Source organism: Abramis brama (assembly GCF_963993115.1).
Source record: "Abramis brama genome assembly, chromosome: 15".
NCBI classification, from domain to species: domain Eukaryota; kingdom Metazoa; phylum Chordata; class Actinopteri; order Cypriniformes; family Leuciscidae; genus Abramis; species Abramis brama.
Genome location: NC_139977.1, coordinates 1,482,583 through 1,494,961, shown reverse-complemented (window position 1 = coordinate 1,494,961; position 12,379 = coordinate 1,482,583). Strand labels below are relative to the sequence as shown.

General features: G+C 37.2%; 1 protein-coding gene across 1 annotated transcript in view; it reads right to left on the bottom strand.

The window, feature by feature from the left end:
* Window positions 1-6,267: 6,267 nt before the first annotated feature.
* Window positions 6,268-12,379, bottom strand: part of slc22a21 (solute carrier family 22 member 21) — a 47,656-nt gene continuing 41,544 nt past the window's right edge. The window contains exons 8-10 of the mRNA XM_084137824.1: window positions 9,599-9,781; window positions 8,631-8,766; window positions 6,268-6,597 (exon numbers count right to left, since the gene is read on the bottom strand). Coding sequence (XP_083993950.1) covers window positions 6,522-6,597; window positions 8,631-8,766; window positions 9,599-9,781 — 395 coding nt within the window. The 3' untranslated portion in view covers window positions 6,268-6,521. The remainder of the gene's footprint in view (window positions 6,598-8,630; window positions 8,767-9,598; window positions 9,782-12,379) is intronic.

The window sequence follows — 12,379 nt, the reverse complement described above, 5'->3', positions numbered from 1 at the left end:
TATTTTCTTAATATTCTTTGAGGATGTTAAAAGCTAGGCCTATGTTAAATAGCTATTAATGTGATTTTCTCTGCTGAAAATTACTTCATCTAATTTAATAATAGCTTTAATAGCTAAATGATCAAATCTTCTAGCCCACACTGTTCGAACAGTGTCTCAAATAAGACAAGTCTATTCAATTCAATTCAATTCAAATTTAGCTGTAGCCTAGCGCTTTTCACAATATTGTTTCAAAACAGCTTTACAGAAAATGCATTTCAGAAATGTACATAGAAAAATACAGTTAGTAAGTTAGTAATTTATTAATCCATCATACAAGTAGCTGCATAAAAGTACGTGCGCTATTTTTAAATTAGCCAAGGCACGTTTTGCGTGCAGACGGGCAGACGTGTAGACGTTCTCCACACGCACGTTAACACGTCTTTAAGCTTGGTTAGGAAAGAAATGACACAAAGCGAGCGCCATAAGTGGCTGGCAATGTGACTTTGTAAAGAAACACTACACGCCTATAGACTGAACACACACGTGCATGACATCACAGCTTGCAAATTCGTGTCTTTGTTGTTTACAACAATCCAACAAACAAGCCGAGCTAAAAATCATCAACCAGACCATGCATCGAGTCCTCCTCACTCAATAGGCTAACAATTACAGAATCATCAGCACATTTTATGATATGGTTATTTCTAAAACTACTACTACAATCATTTGTGTACAAGATAAACAATAAAGGAGCGAGGACACATCCTTGAGGAGACCAGTAGATGGCACTAACCATTCAGAAAAACAGTCATTTACTTTAACTCTCTGTATTCTCTGCCCAATGAAATCTAAAATCCATCCTAGACTTAAATCCAACTTAAATTCATTAATGAGTTTCTCAATTTAAATATGTGGCTAGAAAACTCTGAGTCCTTAGCATCATTTGGTTTTCTTTTTCTTTTCTTTTTTTACTAATTTTATATGTAAGTGCCACAGGTCTAAAGTCCTCTAATGTCTGTACATTCTGCTTTTTTGGCACTGCAATCAGTGTAGACTCCTTCCTCCTTTCCTCCTTCCTTCATTTTATTGAAGGGACAGAGCAAAAATATCCTAAAATATTGGTAATAACTGCTCGGCACATTCCCTAAGTAATCGACCCCCTATCTATATTATCAGGCCCAGGTGCTTCCTGATTTACACTGTTTAAAACATCCCGAACATTAAAGACACAATCAGTTTACCATACATTCATTTTTCAAAACCCTAAATTTCCTGGATAAAATCCAGTAAGTATCAAATCTTAAATAAAAACTATTAATAATAATAATAAACTTTATTTTCTTAGCGCCTTTAAAAGTTACATCTCAAAGCGCTTCAGAAAAATAAGAAAAAAAAGAGAAATACAACAATATAAAAGAAAAGCATTCATAAAAGAGAAGTACATTCAAATATACAATACAAATATAAAATGTTATCAAACGATTTCCATAAGTAAATGGTATAGAAGTAATCAAATAAATCAAATAAAAGTTAAGCTTAAAAAAGTAAGTTTTGAGGGAAGCTTTAATCTCAGAGTTCCATATGTTTTAAAATTATAATCCTGTAACAAAACTGTGTCTGAACTGAATGAAACTGAAACATGACGATCATGTGGTTCAGCGGGGTCCCGGGACATGCTCCCTCGTGAGATTCATTTATTTGTTTATTTATTTACATAACTGCAATAAAGTAATAGCCTAACATTTACTTGTTTACATGTAATACTAATTTATCTTATTTAATTCAAGCACCTAAAAACATCAGTTTCACAGAATTTTTAAATCAAAGTGCCATGGGGTCAAACTAACTGTATTTAATATTTTCTTATATTGAAAATGTACATTTCTTGTCATCTCTTGGAATATCTGAAAGCCAGGTTTTTCCTGATATCTGTCATTATTAGCAGAACACATATTGGGGAAAACCAATTGTTTAGTCAATACTTTAAGAAGATCCTCTTGATTCGAACTTGTTCTTGGCCTAAAAAGTGACATAGGTCTTGTAATTGTTTAACAATAAGGCTGCATTTGTTACAATAAGATCATAATTACAGGCAAGAGCATTGATGGCTCCTCATTATGCTACGGCCAATGTTACCTTTTTTCTTCCTTTTTTCATTTGTAATGAAAGATAGCTACACATTCACAAACTATATATACACAACATGCCACAGTTGTAATGTAAATCTTTATTGAAAAATCTCAATAAAGATTTTTTATTGACAATAAAAACAATAAAGTTTGACATAGAACAAAAAGACATAGAACATATGTTCAAAAAGACATATAGCAAACAATATCAGACTTATTAGATTATCGTGAATTAGTTGATGATGAAAGTCTTATTCTTTTTGTAGATTTTTACAAAGCCTCTCTCGAACACAAGTTTATTTTTCTATCTCTCCAAAAGCTTGGGTTTGGTGATCCATTCTGCAAATTTATAAGAACTCTTTATAATAATGCCAATTGCTCTATCAGCCTTAAATCAAGAGTTGTATCCTGTGTCCCCTTATTTATTTCTTGTGGCGGCACAACTTCTTTCCTCCGTTCTTTCGAGTATAGTCATCTGCAAGGTATTACTATTGCCAACAAGCATATCATTATTAGTCAGCTAGCACACAACACTACCCTGTTCTTAAAAGATGAATCACAGATTCTGATTGCCATCCAACACATTACACTTTTCTCCAAAGCATCTTGATAAATGTGAGCGTTTAGCTGTCAAAACCTGTCCTCTCTCTCTACGGTATTCCAGTTCAGTCACAGGTGACCTATCTGAGTGTGTCCGTATGTAAGGATGATAAAGGCAGATGCAGACTGAACTTTGACCCAGTTGTTGGGAAAGCTAAAAGGAAACTGAATTCATGGTTGAGATGTATCTGTGAGAGGACGAACCCGTATGGCTAAAGCTGAGGGCGTCTCGAGATCCACTTACCCGGCGCTCTCCTATACGTGCAGATATTGACAGAATGCTATTTGACTTTCTGTGGAACCATAAGAGGAATTACATTAAAAAGTCTGTGGTTATTAACAGATATGACTGTGGTGGGCTAAACTTTCTAGGTTTTACTTCCTTAAATAATCCTTTCAAAATAAATTGGTTAAAACAGTTTTAAACCCTGTTTCATTTTGGAATATTCTTCCTAATCTTGTTTTCTCTAAGGTGGGACTGGGAGGTCTCCCTTTCCTACTATTGTGTAATTAAACATCACTAAGTTGCCCCTTAAATTATCACATTTTCATAAACTAGTGCTTTTGGTCTGGCAACTAATCTATAAAACACAATTTTAGTTCTCATCGGTACTTTATTTGAAACAATTGTGATATTCTTTATAAAAATAACCCAGACTAAGTTAATAATATTATTATTCTAGTCTCTCATTTAATCAATGCTGATGGACTCTTGTATTCCTATTTAGAGTTTTTAAAGGGGTGGTTGATTATGATTTGACTTTTCTAACTTTAGTTAGTGTGTAATGTTGCTGTTTGAGCATAAACAACATCTGCAAAGTTACGACGCTCAAAGTTCAAAGCAAAGGGAGATATTTGCTTTTACAGAAATCGCTTTTTAAGGACTACAACAAACGGCTGGTAGAGACTACAGTGAGCTTCTTCACGGGTTAGTGACATCACCAACCCTAGAATTTACATAAACCCCGCCCCCAGAACATGATTTATAGATTATCAAGACAGAATATGCTAATCAATGGGTTAGGAGATAGAGATAACTAGAAGATAACTACACAAGCTACATAAATTCACCAACTAACCATTCAGAAATGTCCTGTTGCTTCTACATGTTGTCACTTCTTCTTGAGTCTCTCCATCATTCTGACTTAAACATAAAAGGCTAAAAGTTTTTGAAATGTTCAGTGCATGTGTGTGTGAGTTAAAAGGACAGGAGCTCTTGAATCTCCGCCCCCTGTGCCGGGAGCAGCAGCTCATTTGCATTTAAAGGGACAGACACAAAAACGGTGCGTTTTTGCTCACCCTCAAAAAGTGACAATTTGAACATGCTATATAAAAATATCTGTGGGGTATTTTGAGCTCAAACTTCACACACACACTCTGGGGACATCAGAGACTTATTTTACATCTTGTGAAAAGGGCATTATACCACCCCTTTAAACAAGTATAATATAGCTGTCACTCTTATGGAGCAATAACTCTTCTCAGAGACTCAGTTAGATCGATGATTTCTTTGTCAGTAGCTCCTCCTTTTGAGACCATGATTGGGAATATTAGTTTTTTCTCAGTAACACTTTACAATAAGGTTCCTTTATTAAACATTAGTAAATGTATTAACTAACATGAACTAACAATGAGCAATACATTTACTACTGTTTTTGTTAATCTTTGTTAATGTTAGTTAATGAAAATAAAGCTGTTCATTGTTTGTTCATGTTAGTTCACAGTGCATTACCTAATGTTAACAAGATTTTAATAAAGTATTAGTAAATGTTGAAATTAACATTAACAAAGATGAACAAATGCTGTATAAGTGCAGTTCATTATTAGTTAATGTTAACTAATGTAGTTAACTAATGAACCTTATTGTAAAGTGTTACCTTTTTCTCTAACTCTTCTGGTCGGAACAGGAGAATCAGACAGCTTTCAGGATGAGATGTTTCTCTCCCTTTCAGGATGTTTCTCTCCCATACATTGTGTCCTATTGGAATGGCCAGTCTGTCGATATTCCAAGGAAGAAAGTGTGGACTTTGTCAACTTAATATTTAATAACCAATAAGATCAAAGAGGTGTCTAACAAATGACTTCATCGTTTTTATCCTGTGAAGCTCTTAAAAAAGATGTTTCCTGATATTGACTCTTTATGTTATTTTGTGGTGCTGAAGACACATCTATCTCTCATCTCTTTGCACACATATAAGTCTGTTTTGGAAGGATTTCTGTATCTTTGTACACACATTTTCATCACAGAGTTTTTATTCGCTATACAAAGATGTTTTATTTGGTCAGCACAACTTTGATAAAGATGTAAAGGACCAATATTTTTTGATAAACTTATTTATTCTTCTAGCGAATTTTTTCTTACACGAATATAAATTCCAGGGTGCTAAGCCCTACTTTTACATTTTTTGTAAGGAACTTAAATCATACCTGGACAATCTCCTCACATCCAGCAACTCCAAAGCCCTTAAAACTGTGTCATTTATGATATTTTCCTGATTTCGTAACCTGTAATTGTACTCTCAATTGTATTTACCCCTGGCATTGATTATGTATGTTCTTAGCAATAAACAACAACAACAACCTAGAAACTGCTCAGCCTTTTGCTCTGGGAAAAAAAACACTGTATTCTGCTGCTGGGCCAGTAGATGGCGATGAAACACTACAGACTGAACACGTAATATGCATGTGCATGACGTCCTCGTCTTCGGAGATTCACGCTTTTCGCTGTTTACACAGAGACCCGTTTTCAAAAACTTGCACTTTGAGACCCGTTTTCAAAAGTTGCCGTTTTCAGGCACACAAAACGCCGTCGTCATGTAAACAAATGGCCAAAACGCATAAAAAGCTTTACATTTTTAAACGTAAACAGACCCTTAGTTTTAACTGTCACCATTTACCTGAGTTCTAGTCATTCATTAGTTGTCATGGTTCCTAATTGGTTGTCACCTGTTCCCCGTTCTGTTGATCATCCTCCTGTGTGTTTAAGCCTTCAGATCTCCTGTGTTCAGAGTCTTGTGTTAATGTTATGTTCAGGTGTAGTGCCTGAGCTATCCTATCGTCATGCATCTCTTTGTGGGTATTTACTACACACATCCCTGACACTAACGTTCTGGCAAGTTTCTCAAAGTTAAGGAGAAACGTTCTTCCAGTAACATTAATAGAACATTCTTTCAAAGTTTTCTGGTCTTTAATAATGTTACCTCACAATCATTATCAAGTGCTGGACCTTTTTTTTTAATGTTATTTTTTCGTAATGTTCAAAGAACATTCAAAAGTTGCGTTCCCATAATCTTTGAAGAATGATAAAATGGAATGTTCCTTTAACATTCCATAACCAAGATCTTTTTTAAATGGCCGTTCAGTGAACATTCAGAAATAACATTTTCAAAAGTTAATGTGAACATTACCAAAACGTTAGAATATATTTTTCGTTAGCTGGGTGTCTACATTACTCCCTGCCTGCAGACTACACACATCTCTAACAGCCTACGTCAACTTTTCATTAACCCAAATAATGGAAAAGATAAAAGTAAAAAAACTCACTCACACACAGAAAAAGAGAGAAAGAAATATGTTTGAAAAGTTGTGTCAAAAGGAAAAATGTATTGTTACATACAAACTCTATTTAGCCTTTATCACATTTAGGACCAAAGAACATGAACCGTATCATATTTTACAGAAATAGTTATTACAAATAGAGGCTCTATTCCAAAAGTTATAAAAAGTTCTGCCTTTTTTACTGTGGAAATCAAAAGTTAGTTTACAGAGCTTTTATAATCTCTCATAATCATTGATAATCCTGACGATCCATTATAAGCATTCAGACTCATTCTCCTCTTCACATTTACTGTGGGTTGTACTGCAAGTAGAATGCCTTCTTTTACACCTGGGGGGAAAAAAACATGCATAATTATTTACAGTGCACAACAAAAGTGAGTTCATCCCTGTGCAATATCACACAAATGTCAAATAATTGAAAACTGTATCACTTCTCAATAATTATCTTAGTTAAATAAAATAAAAGACAATATAGAAAAACAGGCTCCAAAGTAGAACCTGATACAAGTACATCTGTGATTTACATTGCATGAACATGGTTATGAAATATTTGCGTTAACAGCCCTGCATGCAAATATGTCGGACACTCCCACATTTAAAGGAACACTTAGACTTTTTGGGACTTTGGCTTATTCACCATATCCCCCATAGTTAGATAAGTCCATACATACCTTTTTCATCTCCGTGTGTGCCGTAACTCTGTCTCACGCACCCACCGCTAGCCTAGCTTAGCACAAAGACTGGAGGTAAACGGCTACAGCTAGCATACTGCCTAGAGCCCTGCACGGGCCAAAACATCCAGCCCTAACCGAGACCTGGCCCGTGGTGTTCAAGCCCTAATCCGGCCCCAGCCCAAAAACGTCTGCAATTTTTCAGCCCGAACCCGACCCGAGACCAACATCAATATCACTTTGAGCTCTCTCTGACGCGCGCTGTCTCTGCTAGACGCACACACAAGACACACACACATACACACACACGCTACTAGGTAAAATTTTATTATAGGCCTCAAACATAACTACCACCACCGACAATTATGCCCACAAATATTAATACAGACTGTCCATTACAGAGAAGCATAAGCATGCAGTAGAGAATATAGCCAAATGTGATCCAGCAGTAAATAAAGATTTACGGCATACCTTTTTTTGATGTCAAGTAACTTTACTGAAGAACAACGTTTCAAAGAACTCTTCGCCAACTGGCTAACGTTAAATAATAATAAAAATATAATAAAGAAAAAAAAATGTGTTGAACTGAGTAGGTTCATTCACTGTTTATTTGTGATCGTTGTGAAGAAAAAGAATAGCATCCACTGTTGAAGGCTTCAGGCTCGGAAATCAAATCAAAACTCTTTCAAAATGCAGCTTTTCCTGAAGTATTGGGAACTTTTAGTGACTCCTTACGCTCCAACTTCTCCCTGATGCTCTGCATGGTCAACTGTCACCTAATGCACGCGCGTCGCGTTACTCGCGTGATCGCATATTGCGTTGCATATTTATAATATTAGCCTATCAATATAACAATATTTCAAACAGTAGCCTGCGCTCTGCACGTATATTATGGGCACGATGAAAGGAGAAAAGCTAAATGAGCCCGAGTCCGACCAAAGCCCAATCTGTAAAAAAAAAAAAAAAAAAAATTGACCCGACTGCTCCCAATAAGTGACAAAATAACGCCAACATTTTCCTATTTACATGTTGTGATTTGTATAGTCACAGCGTGTACAAATAACATGGTCACATATTCTCAGAAGGCAAAGCACTGCTAACTTGGGCGGAGTGATTTGCTCGCAGCGCCTGAGAAGCCCCGTGGTGAGGAGCAGAGTTCCTCAGAGTTGGAGTAAATCACTCCGCAGAAGTAGCAGTGCTTCGTCTTCTGAGAATATAGTTCCCAGTATGTATACGGTTAAAAGATGGCTGTGTCTCATGTGACCTTGTTATTCGTACACGCGGTGACTATACAAATCACAACATGTAAATAGGAAAACGTTGGCGTTATTTTGTCACTTATTGGGAGCAGTATGCTAGCTGTAGCCGTTTTCCTCCAGTCTTTGTGCTAAGCTAGGCTAGCGGTGGGTGGGTCAGACAGAGTTACAGCACACACGGAGATGAAAAAGGTATGTATGGACTTATCTAACTATGGGGGATACGGTGAATAAGCTAAAGTCCCAAAAAGTCGAAGTGTTCCTTTAAAGGATAAATGTGACCATGCTGCAGTTCTCACTAAATAACACTTCATTTCATTTTTGTGGGTACCATAAAGTCTGCATGTGTTTTTATACAAGCAAATCTTTATTAAATGTAAAGTACTGCTAATGCTATAGCAAACAGCAGGGGGCGCTGCTCTTGTCTGGCTTACCAAAGTAATGTCTGCATTTGACTGATAGCCTCGGGTAAAGGAGATCCGAAACTCTCCGGAAGAAGAAGGTAGAGCAACCCGGAGAGGACATTCAGACTGCCGATCAGGATGTACGGCAGAGACCTGTAGTATCCTCCTGCAGCGAAACAACAAGAGACAACAAGAGTGCATTTACATTACACTGAGATCCGATCACTATGCGTCCTCGACTACCCCTGAACCTGGACTCGCTGATCGGATAACATCCCGATCGGAAGCGCGTTCACACTTGTGTTTTCAATGTGTATGTGGACAACATCCGGATCCAGGTCGCATGTTCATGCCAAGTGTAAACTGGAACTGCCTCTCTACAGGACTGATCATTAATACCAACATTATATAATACCAACAAACTCTGGAATTCATTGCCTTTGTGTAATTAGATCTGCTCAGACCATTTCCAAGTTTAAATCTTTGCTAAAAGCTCATTTATTAAATTTATTCATTTATTAAATTCTTAGGTGTGCGGTTGTTTTTTTGCCATTTCCTTGTTGTTTGTTTGTTTTATTATTATTTATTTTTTTATTATTATTGATGTACGGCACTTTGGGCAACCTTGGTTGTATTGAATTGTGCTTTATAAATAAAAGAAAATTCTGCTCTGGCTATAATTCTGAAAATTGGTTGAAATATTTTGAAAATGCCTCAGTAAAACTCCTGTTGGACCCCAACAATCTTCAAAATATGTTAAAATAGATATACTTATGGGTTTGGAATGACACAAGGGCGAGTAAAGGATGAGAGAAATGACCATTTTCAGGTGAAATAAACCTCTTGCAGTTTTGAAGTGTTTTTTCCCTCTACATCATTTGTATAGAAACCTGGTTTTGAGAACAGATTGATACCAGTACAGATATCTAAACATTCTTAAATCAAGATACAATTACTACATGATTGATTTATGAGATGAGATAGAAGAGATTATAGACCTAAGTAGATGAAGTATGGTGCGGAGAGGCTGCCGGCTCTGGACGCCATGGAGCAGGTTCCCAAAGCCGAGCCCCTCACGACGGTGGGGTACAGCTCAGCGGTCGCGGGGTACACGATCGAAAACGCTGCCGACAGACCGAACTTTCCCAGCATCACCAGAGCAATGGTGACAGAGCTCATATCTACAGGTTAAAAGAGACAAAACATAACATCAAAAGTTGACCCAATACTGCAAAAAAATGATACTCTTCCTCAGGTGTCTTGTTTTCCAGTACAAATATCTCAACATTCTTAAAACAAGATACTGTTACCTGAGAAGCAAAATGACTCGAGGTATATTTTCTGAAAAATGTGTCAAAATGAAGTGAGTTTATGCTTAAAACCAGAACAAATATCTGCCGATGGGGTCAGAAAACACCTTAATTCAAAGATTATTTTTCTGACCTCAATGGCAGATATTTTACTTCTTAAATTATTTTTGATACATTTGCATTTCAGAAAAATAAGACTTAATATGTGACTTCTCAAGTAAATGATTGAAAATTTACATAAGTTGAATTTATGATAAATTTATCATGATTTAAGAATGTTTAGATATTTGCACTAGAAAACAAGACAGAAACACTGAGGAAGAACATCAATGATCAAACACATCATTAGACAGACGAATCCTCTAAACATGCTGTCATGCCAAAGTTCGTCAGAAAAATCCAGCAAATGCTGACAATTAATTAGTTTAACCCTCAGCTTGTGTTCTGGTCATTTTGACCTGGAGAGGATTTTCTTTTTCCCAAAAATGCTAGTTAATATTATGGAATTGAACTAAAACTCACTGACTTTACTCTACAAGGGTATAACTACTTTTTGGTCATTTTTTCCCATCTTGTTACACTTGTTCCAGGTCAAAAATGACCAGCCTACAAAAAATAGCTTATATATCACTCATTATGCTATATTATCACCAAATATTATCACATAATATTTGATCGAGGTATGGATATGAATAGTTATTTGAGTGGGCTGCTAGATGCGAATGTGCCTTCTCTAAAAGAGTCATCCGATCTAGCAGACAACGCTGGAAGAAGTCCTGGAAGAAAACATATTTAGCTCGTATTCATACTTTTCATCATGTGACTTACGTGAACGTTGAGAGGATGAGAGATCACGGTTATGGATATGTAGGGATGGGTACAGAGAACCCAGGTATTTTTTTTTATTTTTTTTGTAACTATATTTGTAATGTATATTTGATCCATAGTGAAGTGCAGTGTTTCAGTTTCTATACCTGAATACCTGAGGATCTTAAAACACTGTTTATTTCAATCATATCTTTTGTCCAGTCGTATTTATTTGTTGCGCTTGCTAATTTTTTATTTGTCCTTTTTTAATTACTGAGTGTTTGTCTTTAATTAGTTAGGCTATAGTTGTTTTTCTATGGTGTTTTTAAACCACAGGCAAACGTTCCTTGTGTAAGTGTTCTTTAGCCTGTGGATTTTGTTCATGATATTCAGATACAATGAAATGTTTTGCAAAAAGACTTAAAATACATGTGAATGATATCTAAGGTTTTACCTTATTGGAATTGAAATAAGGGATCGATAAGAATCGTAATCATTAAAATTCAAACGATATCCAACCCTAAAATGTGCTTTGTTATGTGCCTTTTTCTTTTTGCTTTGAGGCATTTGTAAACTGCAGTACTAAAGTTCAGCAGTAAAATCTTTTCACCTCATGTCTTTTTGCACCAAACTATAGAGAGTAATATAGATAACAGAATCCATAAGTACCGATATCGATAAGCAGTATCGGTATCAGTAACGATAAAATTTAAGCGATTACCATCCCTATGGATATGCCTTCCATGGAAGATGTGCTCGCAAACTATTTTTTATGGGAGAAACATTGAAGTTGAAGAATCCAGCCCTGTCATCAAAGCCACTGAGGGTTACATCTCTGTTGAATGGCAGGGCGTCCGCGGACGCGGGTCAGGCCGGTGGGCTTTACACACAAGCCCACCAAGTGGTCCTGCCTAAGGATCGGGATGACGGCAAGGCCTCTCCCCTGAAGCGGTTGCTGAGCTGTGCCGAAGATCTGGCTCTCCGTGCCGCCAAGCAAACACTGCACGCTGTCGGCCAGTCAATGGCGGCTATGGTAGCCAACGAGAGACATCTGTGGGTTAACCTGGCTGACACTGGGGTTGACAAGAAAAGCGCTTTCTCCTTGATGCACCAGCATCACCCTCCGTCGAGATGGTGGTCGAGAGGTTCAGAGAGGTGAGGGCGCTGTCTGCAGCGTTTAAGAGATTTACACCACGCTGTCCCAGACTTGCGCCTTTCCTTCACAGGTATTTAATGGGGAATTGTAAAAAGCACTATATAAATAAAGGTGACTTGACTTGACTTGAGTATCCTCAGCCCTAGGGTTTGGGGGGGATTCCTCATTTGGGGGTTTGGAAGTAGGTTTCCTCCCTTATGTTTACCAGGGTGTGGGCTTCCCCAAATGGTGTAAGCTTTATAGGAAGCCCCCTTTAGGCTGGTAGAACGAGTTGCACCTTCCCCATTATGGGTCCTAAGCAAGGTCTAAGCTGCCTCCCCCTATAGGGGTCTTTTAACCAGGCCACTCCCTCAACCTCCCCCAAGATCGGGGTCTTCTTAGTAGGAGGCTCCTTCATTTACCTAAATAAATGTCTCCCTATTTGGGTTCTTCTATAGGCAGTTTCCCTAGAATACAAGCTTTAGCATATTCACAAGGTCATAGTCGCCTCTCCTATAATGGGTTAT